At 53.3% G+C, this 26,142-nt stretch overlaps 2 protein-coding genes across 2 annotated transcripts; both read left to right on the top strand.

The window, feature by feature from the left end:
• Positions 1-1,380: 1,380 nt before the first annotated feature.
• PNP (purine nucleoside phosphorylase) lies at positions 1,381-15,504 on the top strand. The gene is made up of 6 exons (XM_075161216.1): positions 1,381-1,403; positions 4,717-4,913; positions 5,218-5,321; positions 6,731-6,906; positions 10,799-10,989; positions 11,924-15,504. Exons 1-6 carry the CDS (start codon positions 1,381-1,383, stop codon positions 12,139-12,141), a joined length of 909 nt encoding a protein of 302 aa, XP_075017317.1. The 3' UTR covers positions 12,142-15,504.
• A 3,604-nt stretch (positions 15,505-19,108) lies between these two features.
• Positions 19,109-25,419, top strand: CALB2 (calbindin 2). Its single transcript, XM_075161215.1, has 11 exons — positions 19,109-19,199; positions 22,143-22,330; positions 22,498-22,587; positions 22,701-22,781; positions 23,695-23,751; positions 23,839-23,916; positions 24,053-24,108; positions 24,300-24,339; positions 24,433-24,486; positions 24,902-24,973; positions 25,268-25,419. The coding sequence occupies exons 1-11, from the start codon at positions 19,109-19,111 to the stop codon at positions 25,382-25,384; spliced, it is 924 nt and encodes a 307-aa protein (XP_075017316.1). The 3' UTR covers positions 25,385-25,419.
• The last annotated feature ends 723 nt before the right edge of the window (positions 25,420-26,142 follow it).

The raw sequence follows: 26,142 nt of genomic DNA, 5'->3' as shown, positions 1-26,142 counted from the left end.
ACACCGAGGAGGCAGAGATGGAGATGGCTAAGGTTCAGAAAGACAAGAATGAGAGAGAATGACAAAAAGCAGGTATATCTGAAAAAGGAGGGGGAACATGGTAAAAACAGAATGAGAAAGAGGGGATAGAAGGGAAGATGATAGAGTGATATTAGGTCCTTAATGCTGATTTTCCATTGCCCCCAGCAAACTGGGAGCAGGGTGCACCATGCCAGTGCAGCAACGTACCACTGGGTCCTGCAGTGGCAGCACGCGTACCCACTGATCTTTGTAGAAGAGGCATTCGAAGTTTTCTAAGAGAAAGTAAATAAGAAGTGGAAATGGGAACATGAGAAAGAAAGGGAGAAGGTCAAGAACTTCCCAAGAACTCCCTTCTTGGGATATTTATAAATTCTATTCCCGTGTGGCCTTTCTGGATCTAGTAAGCTATGAGTGCCTATTGTAGCTGTAGCCTTCCACCTGGGGCATGTAAAGTCTCTACTCATCACCAATTTTAATGAATTTTTTTGGCATTTGATTGTCTTGGAAACATCTATGGCTCTGTAAAATGTGGTTCACATCAGTTGTCAGGATCAGACAGTGTTGCACAGACAGACATATACGACAAGGTTGTTTTAAGCTTTATTTCCATATAAAACAAAGCTAAAATTAGAGGGGCAGATAGTGGGGCCCCTGATTTTTTCCTGTTTTCCATAATGTAATCAGCAGAACAGAGGTTTAGCATATCTGAAGTCTGTATTGCCTTTTTGAGATGGGTGAGGCATTTAAATGTGAACAAAAAAAACTGGGGGGAGCTAATGGGACGTTGCCCCTGGTTGCCGTGAAAGACTGGGAAGAGAATGATGTGGGACATGGAAAAGTCTCGTTGCTTGTTGCATTAGCAGGTCTTGCAGAGTCTGCACGCTCCCAGTGAGCTCATGCCATGCTCCCAGGGGTTTGAATTGGAGAGGAGCAGGTGACTCCAGCTGCTCGCTGGTTCCCGGTTGATGCAAGTGTGTGCAGATCTATGCAGATCCGTTGTCAGCTGCTCCTCTCTGGGAGGCTCCTGAAAAGTTGTGTGCGCACGTGTGAACTTTCTAGGCTTAATCTGCATTATAAACCGTGTGTGCGTGCGTGTAAGCTTTCCGCAAAGCTCTAGAGCATGTGTGTCATGGGGGTGAGACCAGAAAAGCAGATATCCTGAACATGCCCCTCCTACTCGGGGATTAGAGATGCTCAGGGGAGAGCGGAGAGAAGCTGGGACACACCTCCCTGACTCACCGCCGGAGGCGGCAGCAGCTTCTGCAGGTTCAATGGGCCTCTGCTCTCTGGTCAAATAAAACCCTGCAGCTCCATTTCCAGCAACCATCCCCTTCTTTCGGTTAAGCAGAGAGGAGGAGGATGGCCTATGCTGAGGAAGACAGGTAAGGTGCTGTGAAATAGGGGATGCACAGACATCCAAGCTGGAAGGGGCTGGCGAAATTGCATCGTTTTTCCTCGCCTTGTTTTCCTGTTCTTATTGGGCACTCAATAAATGTCAGGCAAGCGCTGTTTGGAAGTAAACATCTTATTATTGAAGAGGAATCTGGCCATCTGCCTGTGTCAGGTGCTGGTATTATGAAATATGGCAAGGAGCAGGTGACCTTGGGAGAGGTTATGGGCCAGACGAGGCAAATCTGGTGGTGTGGAGAGGCGTACACTGCAAATACATATGGCAGTATGCCCCTCTGCAACGTAATGCTTTATCTGTTTATTGGGATATGTCTGCTTTTTACATGGATTTGCTTTCAACCAACTTAGAAGCACAATGAGAGTGGGGGTTTTTTTCGTGCCATAAAAGATCTGTCATCGGTGACAGTCCAGAGTTTTGCAACAGATGCATTTCTCCAGTGGATGACAGCAACCACAATAAAGGGGATTGTGTTTTCAGCTGATCCTGTGATTTAATCCAAAGCGATGCTACTGAGCACTATTATTAGGTGTGCATTGTTGGAGATGGAGTAGCTATAGGGGGCTTTGTGCTACATATATTAATTCAGGCTGTCAAAAAGCTTGCACAGACCCCGGGCTCATGCAGTTGCAGGCTAAATGTTGCATTTGGTGACCCATAGGTCAAACTCCCCCTCCGCTCCCGCTCAGCAGGTCTCTCCTTTGTATTCAGAAATTATCCCTGCCTGCCGGTCCCCTTTGATGCTGTGCATCCAGAAGATTTCTGAAAAATTAAATACTGCAAGCAGTGCACTGCAGATTAATTTTGGCATCACTGGGGATAGCTCTGGCGTGTCCAAAGCCTTTGGGATGGAGAGGGCTCTGCAAGGCCCCGGCGTGCCCGCTGAAGCTCCTTTCGGGCAAGGACAGTTACGCAGCACTGGAGTTTTACTTCTTTGGATAAGAAATATTTTAACGTCTTCTGTTTAGAAGGAAAAAAATTCCCTCAAACTCAGCACAGCTCAGTTAATCCCAATGTCTTCAGCAGGCATGGAATCAGATTCATCCCACACTCCTTTTTGGAGTGGCACAGCCAATTTTTTGGGAATATGTGAATAATATCCACTTCTTAATTTATTTTGCAAGGGTGTATGCACCTTTTAAAAAAAAATACCAAAAAAAGGGGATTAGTGGTCAAGAGGAAGAGCAGATCCTGATGACCTCGTTCTTTTCTCATGCCTGCCACAGGTACGTCAAAAGCTTGGGTATTACATTTCAATTCTCTTGGTTTCCTCTAATATCTAAACAAGGATTACAGTTATTCAACAGAGAAATTGGGGGGGAATCATTCATTAATGTATGTAAAGCACTTTTAAAGCTTTTCTCTGGGAGCAAGGGATAATACAGTCAGTCAAGTGTAGGCTTCATTAATGTCACTTCCATAGCTTTTGCTTATTTCAGGAGCTCATGGTACACTTGAAAAATTCAACAATATGTTATGGTAAATAAACCCTTTCTCATTTCCAGACTTCTCCTTTGAAAAGTATTTCAGCTAAATGACTCTTTGTTTTAATTCATTAATATGGAAGCTATTTCTTCTCATTGGATTGCAGGTTTATGACATACTCAGATATCTTTGACATCATAGTTTGGCTCTAGGAACATAAGTTTGATGTGTCAGACATTGGACAGGAATTACAGCAGGAGCTGGACAGCTAGGAGATGAAAAAGCTCACAGAAGATACCTGTGCGGTAACTACCTATCTTGTCAGTTAAGAAAAACCGTAGATTTGAGATCCTTTATTTGAATATCTGATACTCCAGTTAGAGGAACCAGTTGTACACTGACAGTCAAATCCTGTTCATCGATGGCCTGATAGGACCTGGAGTGTAGAGCACCACTTGGAAAGCTTTTCTGTATGTCCTCTAAGGCTGCAGACAGCAGAACCGCAACATGACCGAGGTTTGCACCTCTGGAAACCAGAGACTTGGTTCATAAAAAGAAACGTCATGAAGCAGACAGTGACTGCTTATCAGCATCTCCAGTCAATTTTGCATCACCTGCAACCTCGCAGTATCTGATTCTCTCACCCCTTAATAAGCAGATCAGCTTTCCATATAGAGAACCTGCTGCCCCTGGTTGGTTCACTCTGAGACCCGGTCCTCTACCATACACAGTCATTAATTTTACTCATCAATGGTAACGATTGAGTGGCCACCAAGAAATGCTATCAGTACTCTTGCTTTTGAAGAGGGTTTGCAATCAACCTTGATATTGACTTTCAGAAGATATCTGCATTGTCCTATTGGAAACAGGATTATGGGATTATTCTGCCATTGATTGTGTTTCAAAACACAATTTAATGCATCTGATTAATGCATTTGATGAATACTGGACTGACAGGCCTAAAAATTGAAGTTCTCTCTTCCCACGAGACAGGTTCACAACAGGCAGTGTAATGCCAACCTCTATCCCACCTTCTAGCAACGTGCATATTTTTTGCCAAGCTATTTGAGCAGTCCCCCTCTTAAATCAGACAGCATAAGCCCAGGAGCCCAAATTTCTCATTTTAGTTTCTGTTTTGACATAGACTGGTGTCATTGGGCCTCTTGCCTAGGACTAGACTGCAGCTGTGACCCACTGCCCACGCTGTGGGAGAGGAGGGGATGAATGAGACCTCCGTGTTTAGCCTCCTGTACTGAAACCACAAGGTATTGAGAAGGTGGATGTTTGAGATGTGTGACCAGCCCCAGAAGGAAGCACTGGTGGGAGCTGATGGCACTCAACACTTATGAAGATTGCGTTCTCCGTCTCCGTAGATGATGCTTGCGCCATGGCCCTACTGCAGAGGACAGCGTCGACTCCTTCATCAGCACAGCATCCCAGCCGTGCCCTCCAGGTGTCCTTGGACTTCCATCCTCTTATATTTCCCCATCACGGGTTGGACATCCCCGTGCATACACATATAGGCTGCAATTTCTCAGCCTAACTGTGCTTTTGCATTCCTTCGGTAACTCAGGAGAGACCAAAGCCCATCAGAAGCAGGAGTGGTTATGCCTTGTGACATTTCCGTGATCTGGGTATCGTTAGCCATTCTTCCACTGTAGAATGAAACTAGCAAAGAGGATTAAAATGATTTGCCTCTGGCCAGGACTAAAATATGAGATTAAAAGTGAAACATCTTCAATGTTTCACTTCAGGAAACTTCAGTGAAGCTCCTATTATTTTAGTCTTAATGAATTTTTTTTTTCCTTGCACCTTTTCAGGACTTCTATCCTTTGAAGCTTGTTCTTTGGATGGGTTGGTAGCCTCACCGACCTGTTCTCCTTTTGCAGAAATAGCTACGAGGTGTATAAGGAAACAGCAGATTGGTTACGTGCCCGTACCGTCCAGCGCCCAAAGACTGCCATCATCTGCGGATCTGGACTGGGAGGCCTGGCCGATGTGTTGGATAACAAGACAGTCTTTCTGTATGAGGACATCCCTCATTTCCCACGGAGCACAGGTTAGCGCAACCCAGGGCATCAGCAACCCATCCATCGGCAGCCGGCAGCAGCCTTACAGTGGGATAACTCAAGTAAACGTGCACCACTTGGCGTTGGTCTGCAAAGCAGTCCCTCGGTGGCGAAATGTGTGTTCACAGTAAAAAAAACCCTACATATTTCTGCGCTCTGGTATTTATTTAACTTTTAGCTCCCCATTTGGCAGCACTTGGCCTCGCTGTAATGCAAAATCATCAACTGACAAATCCCTCTAAAGTCAAAGACCTTGAGACCCGTAACTAAAATAATACTCTATTAAATTTCCAGTTGCAGGGCACGTTGGCAGGTTGGTGTTTGGGGAGCTGAACGGACAGCCCTGCGTGTGTATGCAGGGACGCTTCCACTGTTACGAAGGATACTCCCTCAGCTCGGTGAGTGCGCTGTAAAAAAATCATTCACGTAGGGAGAGATACGCTGTAAAAGATGCAAAAGTGACGGCTTGCTTTGATTTCCAGCTGCAGGAGGTTAGCTCCTGCGATGAACTTAGATTGCTTTTGCAATGAATCTTGCTTAGATTTTAGATTTCTCCCCCAAAAATAAAATTGGGAATTCAAACCGAGAGGTAGTCAGCTTCTGCTAGGTGAAGCTGATGCTGCGCAGCCACAGAAAGTGGGAAGCCATGCTATACTTGCAGGGCAAAATAGTATATCATACAAGGCAGATCAATTTACGTGCTTTAACTCAGTCATTTTAATCATGATTTAAATCAGATCAGCAACCAGGAAACTTTGAGTGATGAGAATAATCTGTTTTAATCTTCTTTTGCATTTGTATAGCTTACAGCTTTTTTTCCCTAGGAAAAACTCCCTGGCTAGTGTAACTGGTATACTCTCCCAGGTAATACATGGAAGTATGTGAATATTTATGTTTATATTACCTAACATGCATGTGTGTACATTCCTGTTAGAAAATACCCATAATATTTATTTACTGGCTGATAGTTATGTGGGTTCTTTTTTATTTGGATAGCTTTGATATTTTACTTGTGACTGAAGTCAGTTTGCTTTTGGATATAAACTGCAATACTTGGTACCACTCAACTTTTTGTAGAACAAAACTGTTTTAAATGCAACTGATACAAAACTGGGTTTACCAAAACATGTTTGTCTATTAAAAGTAACTCATTTCTTATAGAAGTGATGTCCATAGTTAGGAAATTTTCTGCTCACAGCTTCTTCAGCGTTTTAGAGGTAGCAGATACCATCCCAATTCCTTCCTGACTCCTCAAAATCAAACTTTTTAAAAAATTTTTTGCTAGTTCCCAATTGTTCCTTAACTTTGGATAAGCAGGTCACTGAAGTGAACTAACTTGAATAAAATGAAGTGAATAAAATAATCTCTGTGGTTCTGTGAAAGGCATCATTGCTGTAAAAAGCTGGTTTATCAATTATAGTCCAAGTCCATGTGCATAAGTAGTTACTTCAATCAGCACAGTGGTTTGATCTCTGCAAGACCTTGGCAGCGAGGAAAAATTATCTGCATATTCTTTGTACCGCATTTATTTGACCTTAGTGCAACTGTAGGAAATGTGGGCTTGAATTTTAATGGTACTCATTTCAAGATTAGTTTTTAATATGTTTAAAAAACATTAAAATTCTTTCTATTTAAATTAGAGGAAAATTTAAAATGGGAGAAAAATTTGTTTTGTCTCCTTGTAGCCTCATATAGACCCTTCTCTGCATCATGTAAGCTGTCCACAAGTTGCGATACTACAAATGTAGCAGTAGTAGCTGTCTACGAACCGCGATACTCATTGCATATACGCCTTTGGTTCTTGCAGGTCACCTTTCCCATCAGGGTCTTCTTTCTCCTGGGGGTGGAGATCTTGATTGTCACAAACGCTGCTGGGGGACTGAATCCCCACTTCCAAGTGGGGGACATCATGTTCATAAGAGATCACATCAGCATGTTTGGCTTAGGAGGGCAGAATCCGCTGCGTGGACCAAACGATGAGAGGTGAGAAGGCATCAGCCCCGTGTTACCAATTAATCCTTTCTTCCTCCAGCCAGGCTAGGACTGCCAGTTGCCCCTGCTGGCAAATATTTACTGAGAGGTAGAGTTTAGCTCCAGGTACCCACGAGGGAAAAGCTAAAGCAATAGCTGTGTGTGCTGTGCCACCTGCCCTGCCTTCCCCAAGCACCTTTCCTTGGTGCTTGCTTACTCTTATAGCCTATAAGTATTTTATACACAGACCTCCAGGAGGTTTTGTTTTATAAAAGTAGCTTCTGATCCTTCTCCTGACATGGCCAGCCGTACCGTCTGCTAAAGAGACCCGCTGCTGTCTCTTCTTGTCAGTCCCTCTCTCTGCTAGTTCCTCTTAATTGAGCAATCTGGTGAACTGCAGTGTCTCCAGCCTGCATTTATCAACAGCCGTTTCTGGTGTGATGGAACCGATATGACAGAGGCCAGGCAGTAAGTTGATAGCAGAGCAAAAATAAAACCTCAAAATCTCCTGATAACCGCTCTTGTATCCAGGTCGTTAAACTGGAGTGTCTTTGTTAACATCGTGTATTCACTGAAGGCATCGGTCTGTTGAGAGGCAGTTGTCTTGGCAGCCTCTTGGGAGACCTCTAGGTCTACAAGAGTGACCTGCTGCTGGTTGAGCTGGGAAATCAGATTTCCTATACTTGGTGTGTAGCAGGATTCTTAACCTGTGGACGGTGCACAGAGGAGCTTGTGCTTCACCCCTGGACTGCAGTTGCCACCAGACATAGAGCTGCTCTGAGCAGGAGGTTGGACTAGATGACCTCTTGAGATGCCTTCCAACCTGAATTAATCTATGATCCTAAAACCCTTCCAGGGCACCACCAGACCAATAGGGTGGAAGGCAACCAGCACCAGCAAGGTCGTAGCACTGAGAGGAGACATGCCAGATGGGCCAGTGTTTACAAAAGGAAGCCTTTTGGCTCTCAAATGTGGCTAAAAAAAGCGTGAGGACACATCCACTGGAGATTCAGGCTGAGCAAAGGAGAGCTCATTAGGTGTCAGGAAAGTCAACACGGAAGCAGTAAAGGTCCAGGGCTGTCAGAGCCTTATGGCAGGAAAGAAAGAGGCTGGATTGTGATAAGGAGATAACAGTAGCAAGAATTATTTCCTAACCAAGCTGGCAGGAGAGAAGCCAGATGAAAGCCAGGTGTGTGAAGCCAGAGGACAAGCAACGGAGGCGGTGAAGGAGGTGGTAGCTTATGAGCAAAGAGTGAGTTTAGATAACGAGACTGTTAAATTCATTGTTGGCTTGGTACCTTCATCTTGGAAAAAGGACATGTGTGCAGGGCAGGCACCTGGACTGTCCTGGGGTCTTCCCAAAATGAAAGTTCTGGCTGAGAATAAGGTGGTCCGCCTGGCTTCCAGTTACAGTTAGATCCTTCCTGATGTAACGCCAGACCTGGCTCCTGCTTCCAAAGAAATCGGAAGGGTGCTAGCAGCTACTTCAGGAGAAATAAACACTGTTCTGCGATTCAAATGGCAAGAGGACAGTACCCATCTGAGGTGGAACGTCTTTACATCTTCATAGGTATTGGAGTGGATTAGAGGAAAGAATGATCAAAAGCACAGAAGCCACACGGAAGAGTGTTTAAAGCTCTCTGGACTTGCATAATCGCTCAGGAAGAGGAGGAGAAATGCCAACTGAACAATAACTGCATCTGGACAACGTTCAAAGGCAGCATAGCTGTCCCGTTGCCTCCCAAGAGCAGCTTCCCGGTGAAGACTGCAGTGCTCTGGGAGGTGACTTTTGTACTGCTGACCAAGGCATCAAGATGGGCAAAAGGTCTTTATGAATCAGCTTTCAAAGTATTGCAGAGCTTTAGCTGAGCAAACTCCTCCTAAAATCCAGTCCAGCTCAGCCACCAGGAAGGATTTATCTAAGCACAGCAGAGTAAAACTAGAGGCAGTGAAGTAATGCAGAAAGGGAATATACTGCAAGAATCTGAGGACTGAATTTATTAAATTAGAGATTGGCTTCTGCATTGCTGGCCATCCTTCAGGAAAGAGAAGCAATTTTCATGGTGATGAATACTTATTACCTTAGGCTAGATGAGAAAGTTTGGTTTTTATTTATATAATATTTTAGTGTTTATAAACATCAAATAAGCCACCTACTACCCTAAACATTCAGCTGGAAGAACATGTAAACAAGCAGGAGCTTTAATAGCCTAGATGAGGGACCCGGTCCACTTCTGCTGAACTGAGTTGGTGAACGTGGCTGGGAGTTTATTTTCCAGCTTTCCTCACACCAGTCTCTGCCATCTGCTCCTGCTCTCCTTGAGTCAGTAGTAGGATTTGCTCAGTCAGGAGCAGGACTGAGCTGTTCTCTTAAGACCCAAAGCAAGCAAGAGACCCAGTCTTGAAGCACAGGATGAAGGCTACCTAAAATATGGCCCTGGAGCTCCAACGTATGCTACTCTCCCCATTTCCCTGCGAGAGAGGACACCTAGAATGGCATGCTGTTGCCTAAATGTAGACATCTAATACCATCTGACACTCTGCTCAGTATCCGATCTCCATTCTCTGGGGCTGGCAGGTGCAATATAGAATCATAGAATCATTAAGGTTGGAAAAGACCTCCAAGATCATCGAGTCCAACCATCAACCCAACACCCCCATGCCCACTAAACCATGTCCCTAAGGGCCTCATCTCCATGTCTTTTAAATACCTCCAGGGATGGTGACTCAACCTCTTCCCTGGGCAGCCTGTTCCAAGGCCTGACCTCTCTTTCAGTACAGAAATTTCTCCTAATGTCCAATCTAAACCTCCCTTGGCGCAACTTGAGGCCATTTCCTCTCGTCCTATCGCTTGTTACTTGGGAGAAGAGACCAACCCCCACCTGGCTACAACCTCCTTTCAGGTAGTTGTAGAGCGCGATGAGGTCTCCCCTCAGCCTCCTCTTCTCCAGGCTGAACAATCCCAGTTCCCTCAGCCGCTCCTCATCAGACTTGTGCTCCAGACCTACAGGATGCGTGCATGCTCTGGAGAGGCAGCTGAGGGGCAGGCAGAACCTACTGGGGTGTCTCAAATGGGCAACTGGATTGCCCTTCTGTCCTAGAAGAGTCTCCAACCTTGTAGTTGGTGTGATCTTGCTGTGCCAGGAACCAAATGCAGATCTGGAAGCTCTTTGCTGGGATGTATTTTCTGACTAGCAAGCTTTGTTCCAAAGAAAGTCATTCCTTGAGGCCCTTCAAACTAGCCAGTAAGGGGGAAAGACTCAAATCTCATGTATTTGTCCTGTGCATCCAACTCTGTTTCTGTTTCAAGCATGTGGGTGTTAGTGCGGTGACAGGACAGCCCTCGCCGTTGTGGTGCGGGGTATCCCTCTTCGTGAGCCTGGTCTAGTAGCTGCCTGCTGCCGTGAGCCTTAAATGTAGTGACCGATGCTCCATCAGGCCCTGCTCAAACCCCCTCACTGGGACAGCCTTGGACTCAGTGCCACAGGGAGCCTCTCTGCAAGCTGTTGTGCAGGAGAAGCAAAGCGCAGGAGCTGTCTGATGGACAATCTTTAAAAGCCACCTTGGGCAGTTATTGGGGAGAGAGATAATTGACCGTCAGTGCTCTCTGGAGACAGGAGTCCTTGGAAAGACCATTCCCGAAGGGTTTGTGTGGTAGGAACGTGGTGCCAAACCTTCCAACAGCCATGACCTCCACGTGCTGAGGGTCTCGGGCGATTAGATCTACCAGGAACGTCATGATGGCAGAAGTATCTGATGATGAGGCTGGGATGAGAGATATTGCATCCGTGGCAGGTCTGCCCTTAACATTTCCCTTTTCCCCAAAAGGTGAGCATCACTGACCCAACGGAGGGAAGGTAGCACTAGCAATGTCAGCGTGGCTCTGCCCTTTGCTGCCTTGCAGGTTTGGAGTGAGGTTTCCCTGCATGTCAGATGCGTATGAACAAGAGCTGCTCGGCCTGGCGATGGAGAGCGCCCAGGAGCTGGGCTTCCTGAGCTTCATCCGAGAAGGAGTGTACTGTCTGCTGGCCGGTCCCTCCTACGAAACCGTTGCCGAGTGCCGCGTGCTGCAGGCGCTGGGAGCGGATGCTGTAGGTAAGCTGCCTGGGCTGGTAGGGTTGGTCGGGATTAAACAGTTCATTCTGCTCAAGGCTGACTTTCTTCAGTCTTTGACTCTCCGTCTTAAGTTTCCTGGGCCTAGAGAAATGACCTCTGGGTGTTTCTCCGTAGTTCTGCAGTGGCTTAGTGCAGCTCGTAGGATGGATCTGCAGAGAGTCTGTGTGTTTATGGCTGCCCAGGACAGGGTTCCCAGCACAACGTTGTGTTTAGTCCCAAACACAAATCTCCCATGCTCAGATGGCTTGACTTCAGCAGGACTGAGTGGGGCTCAATCAGAAATAAAGTCCTTTTTTCTATTATTTTTTTAAATTCTGACACTGTAAGGATTTTCACTGTGCCTCTTCCCTACAAAGCAGCTCTCCATAAGAGTCTTGGTTGGTTAGGGATGGTAATTATAGAGATCTTCCTAATTCATACGAGGAAGGTAAGCGTTATTATCCATATCATTCCTCCAGCTTGACCCCTGCGTCGCTGAAGCAGCTCAGGGAAGTCTGTTCATTAATATCTGCAGATTCATTGTGTGAGGAAAGGAGCTCAGCTTCCCCCAAAGCCATTTTTCTTTGTGATAGCTTTTTTAGCCGAGGAAGAGAAGAGCCAAATGACACAGCACATCAGTGCTTCTCTTAGCAAGGCTGCAAGCAGTCTGACACGTCTTGGGGAGAGAGACGTAGCGTGCAGGAATCAAATGCGGGTGGTTTATTGTGCTGAGCAGGGCTGTAAATGTAGTGCTACAACTATTACAGCCTTACGAGTATCGCAGCCTTTAACTATTACATAGCTCAGAAACGGAGAGCTGTGGGGGAATGAGACAAGGACACGTGCTGAAGGTAGGATCATGGTTTGCAGCCTTGGAGAGGTCTTGTTTTGGGGAAATCCTGACTTATCCTGATCCTTTCCTCTCCCACCATAGGCATGAGCACTGTCCCAGAAGTAATTGTAGCCAGGCATTGTGGCCTCCGAGTCCTTGGGATCTCCCTCATCACCAACAAAGTGGTGATGAGCTACAGCAGTCAAGAGAAAGCCAACCACGAGGAAGTGCTGCGCGTCTCCGTGGTCCGGGCTGAAGCCCTGCAGAAATTGGTCACGCATCTCCTTGGCAAGCTGGGGGAAAGCACAAACTCCCCGTGACCTCCAGCTATTTATCATTCATATCGTAACGCGTGAACATTAGCAAGTGCTGGGGGAGAGCTGTCGGTGAGACCGTCCCCTTCTGCTGTCCTGATTTTGAATAGACCTTTTGATCTTTGTCCCGGTGCTTTAGCTGGTCAGGTGCAGAGGTTTGCTTTGAATTTTGCCAGAATGATCCCCTTGTTAGTAGCCAGTGAACAAAACAGCTTTCTGGCACCTAAACAGGGTCTGACCTCTGGCAGATTCCCAAATCCATATGTCAGCAATGAGCCCCTTGGTACTGTGAGCTCCGTCTCCCCCTCATTCTGCTGCAGAGCATTTGTTTCTCGCCCGTGGTGCTGCCTCTCTCAGCGCAGCCCCCTCCTGCCCTGAGCCTCTGCTCCCCCGTCGCACTGAGCCCCTACGCCGTGAGCCAGGTTGAGAGCTGGTGCCTGCTGGGGATGCTTTGGTAGGACCTGATCCGAAGCCGGTGGAAGTCTACAACAAGGTTCTGCGTTTTGGATGAGGACCTGGATTACGTGAAATGGGCTAGGCTAAAGATGAGATCTGTCTGGAACAAGCTGCAGAGCAGGCAGATTGCAATTGATTTTACAGCTTTGAAAACGACTGCATCCCCATGCACGAGGTTGGGTTCCCTTACGCCCCTGAAGGCCTCACCAGAAAGCCCTCTCTTTGCTCGCTTCTTGGCTCTTCATGACCAGCTGCAGAGCTCAGTAGCTGTTTGCTACAATGCAGCGTGTCCCCAACACCCCCTCACACCTCCCCGCTCTGTTTCCAGCCTTCAGTCACTATTGCCCTATTTTACAGGGGTGAACGTGAAGCTCAGGTAGAAGGCACGACTCGTCCGTGCACGGTGTGAAAGCGGCCAAGCTGGAAACGGGATCCAGGTCCAGCTCTGCCTGGCTTTGTTCATTCTGTTTCTGGATGTCTCGGAGATCAGCAGCTTGAACAGCTTGTGCTGGAGTCTGGTTGCCTTCTGGTGCCCCAAGACAAAAAGATCAGTCTGACCCAGCGTTTCACCCCAGCTTTGCTCAGCTGCAGCCCCTGCAGCAGGCCTTGGAGCACCAATGGTTTGTGGGGTTTACTGTTGTGAAATCACAGTGGAAACTATTGTGGAACAGGTATGATTTTTTTTTTTTACTTTCCTGGTCCTTTTACAAGAAGAAATTGAGCCTAGCAGTGAGTAAAGGACAAACAGGAGAAGCCACCGTGCTCTCTTTTACCAGCGTGCCGATGGTCTATCAAGGAAGGGTGACTATTCACCAGAACGGTGCATTATTCATTGTTCCCCAAAGGTCACGCTGAGCAGCGGATGCAGCTGGATGTGAAACAGTGACTGTAATTATTAGGTAACCTTTTCCCTTCATTTATCTTGCAGTTCTCTATAAAGCCCATCACTGTCATAGCTAAATGTTTTTAGTTGACACAGTGGTCTGAACTGAAGACACCCAACTGGTCATGGAGAGCTCCCAATCTGCCTTCCTAAATTTAGCTGATCAGTTGTTTACCATTGATGCTCACTCTCTGTTGCAGCCTTCAGCCTTCTGAGACATTCCTTCAGCTCCGGGGGCAAAAGGACATCGTGGCCTGGCGAGTTTTTTCCAGATGGGTATTTGCTTGAAGCCCTTCATGCTGAAATTACTGGTGTCAACTGCCGATGTTGCCACCAGGAGGAACAGAGTTGTGCTGTGCATGTTTTCCATGAAACGGTAGCACTTCAGGCGTAGGAGAGATCTTGGGGTGGACACCCCATCCCCTTCTCTTCTCCTGGGCAGGGTTATCTGTGGTCAGTCCTGACAAACATCTGCCCAGCCTGGTCTTGAGGACTTCTGGAGGGGGAGGGTTAGTTGCCTGCGCTCTACTGGCCAAGTCACTTGTTCAGCAGCTCCTGGCACTTGGAGGAGCCCTCTGAGACAGCAGCTCTTTCCATTTGGTGGGTCTGACTGTCAAGACAGTCTTGGGATCAGCTCTGGTGGTAATGTGCAAAGGCAGAGAGACTCCAGCTCCTCCTTCTACAAAGCTGTTGCCTTCTCAGGTCTAGCAGGAGTGAATTGCTCGTCAACGGTGGCAGCAAAAGCAGTGAAATATGAAAAGCAGCAGATGTGCGGAGCAAGAAGGAGCCACTTTTACCTGCTCCCTTTTCAGACTTATCCCAATATGAGCTTGTTCCAGGGCAGAGAGAGAGCAGATCATTTCCCCTGCCTAGAAAATGGTGCTTCACATTCATCTAATTAATACTTGGTAAATACAAAGTCTCTCAAGTGCGAGTGGAAGACAGCTGTGCAGCTAGCTGTAGCTAGAGAGCAGCCGGAGTAGCTAAGGCTGGGATTTCAGCAGGCTCCGTTAATTAACCAGAGTCAGGCTGGACCGGAATGCGGAGGGAAGCATCCAAAAAACCTGCTGCTGTGCTGGTGCTTCTCAAGCCGGGCTGGAGATGCTGAGGTCGGCTGGGCGTGCTCCTCTCCCGGCCACGCCGCCGGCAGGGCGCGAGACCCAGACCGTGCACTTGTAGCTGAATACAACTTAAATACAACTTAAAATGTAATCTGAAAATCACCGTGCAACTAAATCTTTGGCAAATTCTGTCTGTTTTTAAAGAAATATTTTCTAAAGAGCATTTGAGCCCTTTAGCAGTTGGGGATTCTTCTTTCTGCTCTCCGGGGTTCACTTGGATGGCTCAAACTCTGCATGAACATCCTGATTTTTGTCCCTGTAAATGACAATAGGGGAAAATGCTTTGGGTGCTTTGGAAGGGATCTTGCTCATGCTTTGGGAGAGAGGGGGAATATAATTAACGAGTGGATTCGTCTGGTTTTGGAGATACTTTTTAATGCAATTTTTTTTTCTTTTTCTGCTGATGTGTTTCAAAAGGCTGCAATACAATGATGCAAGTGGGGGAAAACGTGTGGGGAAGAATCAGGGAGGAAATAAAACCTGCTGTGATCCTGAAAACAGTGTGGTTCGTTTGCTGTGCCAGTACCACCGGTTAGAAAGGAAGGAGTCGCTTAGCTGTACCCCCTGCATCCCACCCCTGGGCTGGAGGACAGAGCACTGGGGCCCAAAGCTCAGGATCATCAGGACCAACATTTGACTAGCACTTTGCACGGGTATTTCTTACGGATCCCACGGGGCTGAGGAACTCTCAAATGAAAAAATACCAAGAACCAAAGGACCTCAACTAACTTCTGAGCCGCTGAAAGCCATGAGGGGCTGCAGTGGTGTCAGTGCAGCAAATCATCTGCACCAGAAGCAGGACATGGTGAGATGCAGCTCACCAGACCTCCTGTGGGACATGGCACTTTGGCAGGCTCCTGTTGCTGAACCCTGTGCCTTTTATTTTCCTGTGCCTTTTATTTTGTGCTCTTAGTGCTTTCTGGCAATGTCCACGGCTGAAATGAGTAGATCGTAACACAATCTCAGCTTCTTTTTACTCCTGTACTCTATGCTGCTTATCTGCTTCTGAAATTTAGGCTATTATGGTCATAAGGATAAGCTGGAAGATGTATGAAAAGCTAAAAAAAAAAACCCCTAGCAAGTAGAAAAAGAGAATCCCAAATTGCATGACTGATCCTGACTTTTTCAGTGTGGGTTAGCAATGAGCTCGGGTGCTGCCTGGGAGGTGAATGCCACCAGCACAGGCGGTCCCACGCGGCCGTGCCCGTGGCAGGGGGACCCGCGGGAGACCTGCGTTAGTGCAGGGCAGAGCTGGCACAGCTCCTCCTTTCCTCTTACAGCCACGCTTGCGTGACCCAGTCTGGCCCATCCTTTGTGCCAGCCCTTTCCTTTTCCTTGCTCATCGGTCCAGAGAAAACTTTTCAGGTCATGGGGTCCTGCTGCCTCCGGTCCCCTGGAGAAGACGGAGATGTTATATTGATGCCCTCATGTGTGATTCACATAAAAGTGTGATGTCAAGAGGAGAAATCTCTGATACAACCCTTGGCTGGACCATATCATGAGTTTTTAAGTAGAGATCTCTGCTGTTATCTGAGAAACAAGCCTGCAACCTCTCCAAAAAATTCTGATTGTGTGATCCATTCCTTCTCCTTTGCAAGGCTTGGTTTCTCAGACTTTCTTTTACATGAGATTCACTGTTTGCTCTCTTTTCTACATAAAAGTAAACCAAAAAACTTCTAAAAAAATGTGCTATCTGTCTCAGCTCAGCAGCTGAACGTACGCTTTGCCTTCAAGTTATCAAAATTCCCTTAGACGTTTCTCTTTATTGAAAACCTGCAGTTGAATTAAGGGGTTTCTGCTGTGTGGGGTTATTTTTTCCCAAAAGCTTTAGGTCTTCACCGCAAGGATCTCATACGCTAGAATGAATTAAACTCTTCCCTGCCCGGCTGCATATGCGGAGCAAGAGGGAGCGATGCGGAGCGGGTCATGGCAGCCGGCTGGTCTCGGATTGTTGCTGAATTAAAGCCTGACTCTGTAAGGGCCGGTCTGTTATTTCCAAAATCTCACGGCACTTTCAGAGAGGAGTTGGTTTAAGAGCCAGAAGATTGGTGAAGGCTGGAGGGGACCATCCAGCCTTTTGTCCTGCAGAGGGGTCATCCTCTCCTGCCGTGCCCGGAGCCTGGCCACCCCTGCTGGGAGATGGCTTCAAACAGAAGAACAATCACCACTTGCTTTCCTCACCCGAAGCTTCACAGCCTGCTCTCTAAAACTCTTTTTTGCAATCTTAGCAAACCCCTTCCTGGAGTAATGAGCCGCCGGGTGCTTCGCAGAGGAAGCCTTTCCCCAGGGATGGAGGGGAGTGGGTTCAGGGCACGGCCGGAGCCCAGATTTTGCTCCCAGGTGCCAACTTGGAGCAACCTTGGGTCTTCATCAGCAGAGAGGTGGACGTCCTGCAGCAGTGTGACAGTGCTGGGCTGTTGACCCAGAGCCATCCCTGCCGTGGGCTGGGGCTCTGCTCCCCGCGGAGCGGATGATGGACCGGTGGTGGGGACTGATCTTCCCTGTGCCCCTTCTCCCCCTGGCCCGGGGACACATCCCTAAACCCAGCCCTGCGGAGGCAGCGGGTGTCCGCTCTCAGCCCCCAGGAAAACTTTGAGCTGGAAGGAGGGGGACAGAAAAGCAGTGGGTTCTGCTGGGGAAAATTGTGCTCCAATAATGGGAAAAGGAAGCTTTTTGGGGACTCATCTCCATGGAAATGTCAAGTGAATACTAGGACACCCTTCAGTGTCTCCGTGTGTGCTTGAAGGCTGGGTCGTGCAGCAGGGAGGAGGCCATCCCGCTGCTCTGCGTCCCAGCATGGCTCTCCTCACGGGATGCTGGCGCAGCATCTCCCTTCCCAAGCCCAGAGTCCGGCGCCCTGCCCTGCCCCAGCTTCCCATGGAGTTAAAGCCAGGCTTGGGGCCATCTCCATCGCGTTGAGCTCCTCCAAGCATGCTCCCCCTGCGATTCGGGGGGGAGCACCTCGCACCCCCTTTTCTCCCAGCCAAGAGACATAAACAAGAGGCACAGCACCCGGCAGGATGGGCAGTGCCCCTGGTAGCTCCCCGCAGCTGCCTGCCGCCGATTACGTCCCCGCTCTGCGCACGTCTGAACTTTCCTGCCTTCTTCTCATCTTTAATTAAGCACTTCTATCGGCCGAGCCTTCTCGCTGGATCTGAATTATATTTTTTTTCCCCCCCCGTAGCCATGGCAACGCTTCCCCTGGGCAGGCTGCTCTGGAGCTGGTGACAAACCCCACGTGTGGCTGTTTGTTTGGGCCTGGAAATTTCCCTGCTGTTTGGGAAAACTTGGGAAAAGAAAATCCCCCGATGAGCTGGTGGGCGGGAAGGGGAGCGGGGTGAGAAGCGTCGCCGTTCGGGGTGAGCATCGCTCCCGTCCCTCCGAGGAGACCCCCTCCAGCAGGGATGGCAAAGCCTTGATCCGAGGGTTCCTTGGTTTTTCCTCCGAAAGACGGGCGCAGTGTCTGGGTTTTGTGTCCTCGCCCAGCCACGGGTCACGGGTGATGGCCCCGCTGCGGCCATCGCACGGTCCCTCGGTGGCGGTGGCACTGGGGCTGCCTCAGTCCTGCTCCTCCTGCCGGGACCAGCAAATCACGAGCCGTGAGGCTGCCATCGGGGGCCCGGTGAGGCAGGGGGGCAGCGACAAGGCGCACAGATGCGGTGACACGGGGCAGGGATGCGGTGACAGGGGTAGGGCCAGGTGACGTGGATGGGGGCTGGGTGACACGGGCAGGGCTGGGTGGCACAGGAAGGGATGCAAGGACTTGGGGAAGGGATGGGGTGACAGGCAGGAGGACGTGGCAGGCCAGGGCAGGGTGACAAGGCAGGGCTAGGTGTCAGGACAGGGGTAGGTGACATTAGGCAGGGCAGGTGACATAGGACAGGGGTAGGTGGCATGGGGCAGGGGTAGATGACACGGGGCAGGGGTAGGTGACATTAGGCAGGGCAGGTGACATGGAGCAGGGGTAGGTGATGGGGCAGAGCTAGGTGACATGGGACAGAGATAGGTGACACGAGGCAGGGGTAGGTGATGGGGTGGGGGTAGGTGACATTGGGCAGGGCAGGTGACGTGGGGCAGGGGTAGGTGACATAGGGCAGGGGTAAGTGATGGGGCAGGGGTAGATGACATCGCACAGGGCAGGTGACAAGGCAGGGACAAGTGGCAGGGTGCGGGCTGTCCCCCCACGGTGCCCAGTGCTGCCCCCGCCGGTCCCGGTGTCTGGATGTCCCGGTGTCCCCGTGTCCCGGTCTCCCGCTGCCCGCCCCCGTGGCCGTGCCGGTGTCGGGCTGTCCCCCTGTCCGGCTGTCCCGGTGTCCGGCTGTCCCGGTGTCCCGCTCCCCCGCTCCCCCCCCGCGCTCCCGGTGTCCCGCTCCCCCCCCCCCGCCCCGTGCCCCGCCGCTGTCCCGGGGCAGCGGCGCCCCCTGGCGGCGGCGGGCGGCGCCGGCGGCGGCGGGTATAAAAGGCGGCGGCGGGCGGGCGGCGGCGGCAGCGGCGGCGGCGGCGGCAGCGGGAGATGGCCGGCCCGCAGCAGGCCCCGCACCTCCACCTGGCCGAGCTCACCGCCTCCCAGTTCCTCGACGTCTGGCGACACTTCGACGCGGACGGTCAGTCCCGGGGCGCGGGGGACCCGCCGTCACCCCACCCCACCCCCCGAAACCCGACGGGGAGGGCACCGGGCTGAGCACCCCCGGGAGCGCGGGGTGGGGGGACGATGGAGAGCCCCCGGGATGACGGGGAGCCCCCGGGGATGTCGGGGAGCCCCCGGAGCGCAGCCCCGTCGGGGGGAGCTCCGGCACCGGGGAGACGATCGGTCCCCCAGGACCTCCCCGTCGGGAAGGGACGGGGACCCCCAGCCTCGGACCCCGCCAGGAGCCCCCCACCCGGGGGACGTTGAGCCCGGGGTGCCCTGGGACTCCTTTGCACGTCCCCCCGGGTGTCGGGTCCCCCCAGAGCTGGGGTTCGCTCAGGGCTGGTGTCACCTCTGGGTGCTGGCCGGGGGGTCCTGCCCTTCCCGGGGTGCCCCCTCCCAGGAAACCCTTGCCCACCCTCTGCCCCCGCCATCCTCCCTGCGCCATCCTTGGCACCTGGGTTGCCTGGAGGTGTGGGGGACAGCGTGGCCACCAGCCTGGCCCCAGGGCCACCCCCTTGCCCTGGAGGCGGGGGGTGACAGAGGGGGTGTCCCTTGCCTGGAGCGGGGTGAGGAATGGCCCCCCCATGGCTGGAGCACTCGGTCCCTCCCCGCCTGCTCCCCAGCCCCGCAAAACCTCTCCCTGGGGATGCTGTGGCAGCGGCCGCGTCCCCAACGGGGACATTGCCTCCCCACAGAGTCACAGCTGGGCATGCCACCCCCGGTCCCCATCGCTGCCAGCCCCAAAAAAGAGGGGGGGAATGCAAAAAGCAGCATCGTTTTGGTGGGAAAATGGTTTATTTCAGCACCGAGGTGCGGTGAAGGGGGCTCAGCCCACTGGGGAGAGCTGCCCAAGGGAAAGCGCTTGCCCTTCCCCGCGTCCCCCATCCCTGGGGGGAGCTTTGGGGACCAAAACCCTCCTGGGAACTGCGTCACGCAGCATCCCCGGCTGCGCTGCTGGAGCCGGAGCTCAGCCCGCGCTGGGTGCCCTCCCGGCCGCACCGTCGGGGCCCCTCCTGCAGCCCCCGGAGCGCCGGGGACACGGGCACGGCCGTCCCTGTCACCGCTGGAGCTGGCGCTGGAGCAGCCGGGGGTTGGTGGGACGGTCGTACCCCAGTGGGAGTGGGCAGCTCCTGCTGTGGGTGTCCAGCTGCCTTCTTGCGGCACATCCCACTGCGCCCTTGGATGTGCTCCGTCATCTCCAAATCAGAGGGGCAGGCACGGATCCAGCGTGTCCCGCGGCCCCCGGGCAGGGCTGCGGCACGGCGGGTGCCCAGGAGAGAAGGGACTCAGGCGGCGGGGGAGATGGTGGCCTTGACGAGGACGATGCTCGGCCGCACCGGGTGGGAGCCCCCACAGCCCTGGCTGCTTCCCTCTGCCGCTGGGCGCGGGGTGATGGAGGGACCCGGGGTTCGTCCCCCTGCGGACGGGGCTCTCGCCCAAGCTCTTCCCTGCGCTTAAACCCCTCCGATGGGGCTTTTACCTGTTTCCTCATGTCCCGGAGATGTCCCCGTGGGTATCTTTGATGTCCTCGCTTTGCCAGCCACGGCTGTCCCATGCTGGGAGGCTCCGGGGACGCTGGTGCAGCCGCACGGACCAGCCATGGCTCTCCGGAGGGGATTTTCCGTGCCGCTCCGCACGCCGCCGCTCTGCGGACACGGATCAGACCTGTCCAAGCTGCTGCTTGGGGGAAACCAAGCTACCAACCAGGGCTTTTCTTGGCCTAATTCTTTCTCCTGGCTCAAAACTCTTGCTGATTTTTTTTTTCCAACTGAATCCAAAGAAGCTTGGGGGTCTCCCGCACCCACAAAAACAAAGCCCCTGGGAAGGGCAGTGGAAAGCCAAGCCCCTCTGCGGCTCACACCGGCACCCCAACACCGCCCGAGCCCCTCGTCCCCTCCCGGGAGGGATGCTGCTCATCTGTCAGGATGCGGCCATCAGCGAGGAAGGTGCCCTGGGACTTCCCCAGGCGCTTCCAGCCGGGATGCGGATGGGTTATTCCCAGCCTCCGCGTTGCAGCGGGGAGGAGATGCTGCCGGGGAGCCCGCGGGTGAGGATGCCGGAGGCGGCACAGAGCGGGGCACCGCGGTCCAAGCCTCCGGAGGATGAAATGGGGAGGGGTTTTGGGGGGGATGCCCACAAGGAAAAGCCCTGGCTATCCCTTGGTCAGGCACTTCGGAGGAAAGGGCAGCATCCCCCAGCTGTGCCCAGATGTTGGTGGGAGGCAGGATTTCTGGAAGCACTGCAGAGCCGGTGTCCTTGCTGCGGTCCCCCGGCCGTGGCATGACCCCGCTGTTTCGGGGCGCACCGTCACCCCCTCGAAGTCACCGAGGGCCACTGCCGAGGCGGGGACGCATGGTCGGGTCCTGACCGAGCATCCCACGGGCAGGGAAGGGCCGTGGATACTCCCCGTTCCGTAGGAACCACATCTCGGCACAGCTATCGGCAGCGAGGGGTCGGGGGTACAGGGGACAGGGACCTTTCTGAGCCCCCGGCCACCTCGGAGACCGGCGCTGGGCTCCCTGCCCTGGGGACTGACCCCATCCCCGGGGCTGATCCTGCACCCAGGGGGTGATGCTGTGCCAGGCGCTTGGTCTCTGCTCCCCATTTGACCTCGCTTGGCCCCCTCCCCGAGAGGAGACCGTCCTGCTTGGGGGTGCTCAGGAAGGAGAGGTTTAATTAAACCACCCGGTTAAAGCATCAGATGCAGAAAATGCAGCAAACACTGGGATGGGGACAAAGCCCCCGGCGATGGGGATGGGGACAAAGCCCCCTGCGCCCTACAAGCGGGTGCAGGGGACAAGCCTGGGGCTACGCCCCCGCCGGGCTACAACACGGGGGGCTCCGGCTCTCTGCAAATTCAGGCATCACCGGGTTTGTGTAACACTCGGCATCGGCCGGCGTTTCTTTGCTGCTGCAGTTGCCTCGGAGCCGTGGCGGAGGGGGACAAGCGCTGCGTCCCCCGGGAGCGTCCCTCCCTCGCCTCGGGGCCACACCGGGGGATCTTACTGCATTTTTTTTCCTTCCCCAGGAAATGGCTACATCGAAGGCAAAGAGCTGGAAAACTTCTTCCAGGAGCTGGAAAGCGCAAGGAAGGGGGCGGGTGTGGTAAGGGCCTCTCCTGGATTTGCTCCCTCCTTTCCCTCCTGCCCAAGGGTTCAGGCTCTCCTTTGGGAATGGCTCTGAGGAGCAGGATGGGGCACCCCTGGGAGGGAAGGGGGGGAAGACCCGCAGGGCGAGGGGTTAAACACTCCCGTCCCCTCTCCTTGGGGTAGGACGCCAAGAACGACAACTTGGGCGACAAGATGAAGGAGTTCATGCACAAGTACGACAAAAACGCGGATGGCAAAATTGAGATGGCGGAGGTGAGCGGTGCTGGCACTGCGGACCCCCGGGATGCTCGGGGTCCTTCCCCCGGGATGCTCGGGGTCCTCCCCGGGATGCTCGCGGTCCCCCCTGATGCTTCTGTTCCCCGCAGCTGGCCCAGATCCTGCCCACGGAGGAGAATTTCCTGCTGTGTTTCCGCCAGCACGTGGGCTCCAGCTCGGAGTTCATGGAGGTGAGTGGGGTGGGCTGTGCTGGGGCTCCCTGCGGGATTCGGTCCCCGGTGCCCGGCTCCACCACGGAGAAACCGTCAGGAGCTGGCATTGCCCAAACTCCCCTGGTCTCCCCCAAATTCTTGGCTTTAACTCAGCATCGGGAGGCGGGATTGGGCATCCCGGTTTGGATGGTGCTGGTTTTGGGGGAAAAGCAGGAGTGTGATGAGTTTTCCCCGTCCTCAGCGCTCCTCGGGCACCTCTCAGGGCAGCCGGGCACCTCGTCCCGGTCTCCAGGCGAGGTGAGCTGCAGGATCTGGAGCCGTTTCTGTAAATCCCCGCTCCGGGGTGGTCAGTCCTCAGCACCCGAGGGAGGTGCTGAAGCGGACAACGCTGCTGGACGTAGCTCTGGGCCACCCCAAAACCTCGCCGTGCCCGGGCACGGGGTGAATCCCATCTGCAGGGCGGGAGAGGAATTGCCGACGGGGACCGAAACACGGCTGGGGGTGGAGGGGGATGTGCAGCATCCCGAGGGGGGGAGAGCTTGTGCTTGGAAAATGAAGCCGAGGTGGAGGCGATGGCTGAAAGAGGAGCACCCCGTGGCACGAGGAGGGGAAGCGGAGGCTATATTTTAATTGGGGGATGCAATTAAATATTAAAGCCTTGCCTCACACGCTGGAGAGAGGATAATAGCGCTGGAATTCTTGGCATGGGGGTGAACAAAAGGAGGGCTTGGAGAGCATCCAGCCCCGAGGGAGAGCTCGTGGCACCGGTGAGGCCACCATGAGCCGAGACCGGAGCCGTGAGATGACCCCGTCTCTGCTAGGGTGGCGGGGGATGCTGCGGGCGGGGGGTTACGGGGGTACACCCATGTCGGTGGGGGGAAACGTGGGGCGCAAGCCCACGCTAACGCTCGCGGCGGCGGCTGCTTCGCAGGCTTGGCGGAGGTACGACACGGACCGCAGCGGCTACATCGAAGCCAACGAGCTCAAGGTGGGCTGCGGGCGCGGGGAGGGCTGGGACGGGTCCCCACGGGGACGGCCGGGGACCGGGACAGCCAGCAAAGCCCTCTCCTTCCAGGGCTTCTTGTCGGACCTGCTGAAGAAGGCGAACCGGCCCTACGACGAGCCCAAGCTGCAGGAGTACACGCAGACCATCGTAAGTGGGAGCTCCAGGCCCTCCGCGGGCAGGGCAGTGCCCCCCCCACGGGGGGGGGGTCTCGCCACCCCACGGCGGGTGGGAGGGAGGGGAGGAGGAGGCGAGGGGTGACCGGGTGCTGCTTGTGTCCCGGCAGCTGCGGATGTTCGACATGAACGGCGACGGGAAGCTGGGCCTCTCGGAGATGTCCCGGTAAGGTCACGGGCGGAGAGAAGGACGCGGTGGGGAGGGAAAGAAACCCCGAAACACTCGTGTCTAGGAAGAGAAAAACAGTTTTCCTCTTTAATTTGCTCATGTTTCTGAGCAAAAAGTCATTTTGGGTTAAAAAAGTGTCTTTTTCCTAGAGCCGCTTCCCGCTCATCCCTGCCCTTCTTCTTTTTCAGACTTTTGCCTGTGCAAGAAAACTTCCTTCTGAAGTTTCAGGTAAAATAAAAAGAATCAATAAAACCATTCCTGTCCCCTGCTTGCGCCTCCCTCCCCTCCCTCACGCCCCCGCTGTCCCTTGCCGCTGCCCAGGGGATGAAGCTGTCCTCGGAGGAGTTCAATGCCATCTTCACCTTCTACGACAAGGTAGGGAAACTGCCCCGAAGAAATACAACTCAGCAAAAAAAAAAAAAAAAAAGAAAACCAGAAAACCAAACCCCAGACGCCGCGCTTTCAGTTGGCTCAATGCCCCGCTCTGATTTGGGGTGCGAGCGATTTGGGGTGACTCTGGTTTGAGTCTCCGTCCCTGGAGGTATTTAAAAGAGGCGTAGACGAGGCGCTTGGGGACGTGGTTTACTGGGCGTGGTGGTGGTGGGTTGATGGTTGGACTGGATGATCTTAGAGGTCTTTTCCAACCTTAACGATTCTGTGGTTCTGTCTGGGTTTAGCCCTGGCTGGGCTGGGTAAGGGGCTGGGGTGGGGGGGTCCCCCACCTCCCCGCACCCCTGCCCAGGGTGGGCTCACGGGGCTCGTGTCCTTCTCCGACGCTGATGTTATCCAGGACGGGAGCGGTTTCATCGACGAGAACGAGCTGGATGCGCTTTTGAAAGATCTCTACGAGAAGAATAAAAAAGTAAGCGGGGAACAGAGCCTGGGTGCCCCCCCCCAAATCCCCCCTCCCCCAGATCCCCCCCCAAATCCCCCCACCACCACCCCCCCCCGTGCCTCCTTCCCTCTCCGCAGCATCTTCCACCCCTGGGGGACCAGGGACTAGGGGAGATGCTGGGCCAGCTGCTGGTCCAGCTGCTGGTCCAGATGCCAACCCAGCAACTGGTGTGGGGTGGGATGGAGGTCTCCCAGCTTGGAGGGGGTAGCCCCCCCCCCCCAGGGAGAAATGGGGTGCCCACCCCCCCCCTGTTTCGTGCAGGAGATGAACATCCAGCAGCTCACCAACTATCGGAAGAGCATCATGAACCTCTCCGACGGGGGCAAACTCTACCGCAAGGAACTGGAGATCGTGCTCTGCAACGAGCCCCCCATGTAGGACCCCCCACCCACTCCACTCTCCCCCGGGGAGCACCCACTGCTGGGGGGGGGGGGGGGGCGCGGGGCGGGGGCGGTGGGTGCTGAGCCCCCACGGGGGCTCAGCACCCACCGCCCCCGCCCCGCGCCCTCCCCCCCCCCCCCCCGGCGCTCTTGGGTTTGCTGTAGGTCATTAAAATCCCACTTTGGGGTGAAAAGTCTGAATTTTTTTTCACCCCCCACCCACCTGCTTGGTTTCATTTTATTTTGGGGGATTCCCCCACCCAGAGGTGGGGCACCCTCCCACCACCACCCCCCCCCCAACTCTGACCCCACTGGGGATGCGGGTGCTGGGTGGGGGAGAGAGCCGGAGCTTTTTGGAAAGGGATATGGGGAGGTTGGAAAATCCCTGAGCGGGTCAGCACGCTTCCCAGTAACTCCCAGTTACCCCTCCCAGACACTGGCACAGTCACAGGGGTGTACCCCCCCCCGCCCCCAGTTTAGGAAACCAGTCTTGGTGTCACGGTGCCGCCTTCCCACCCAGTGGGGGGGGCACCTCAGCCCAGTATGGCCCAGTACAGCCCGGTATGGTGCAGTGCAGCCCAGCATAGTGCAGTGAAGTCCAGTATGGCCCTGTACAGCCCCATACAAGCCTGTACAGCCCAGTACAAGCCTGTATGGCCCAGTACAAGCCTGTACGGCCCAGTACAACCCTATACAGCCCAGTATGGCCCAGTACAAGCCTATATAGCCTAGTATGATGCAGTACAGTCCTTTATA

Source organism: Calonectris borealis, chromosome 12, assembly GCF_964195595.1.
Source record: "Calonectris borealis chromosome 12, bCalBor7.hap1.2, whole genome shotgun sequence".
Taxonomy (NCBI): Eukaryota; Metazoa; Chordata; class Aves; order Procellariiformes; family Procellariidae; genus Calonectris; species Calonectris borealis.
The sequence above is the reverse complement of the archived record's forward strand: the minus strand, read 5'-3'. Positions and strand labels throughout refer to the sequence as shown.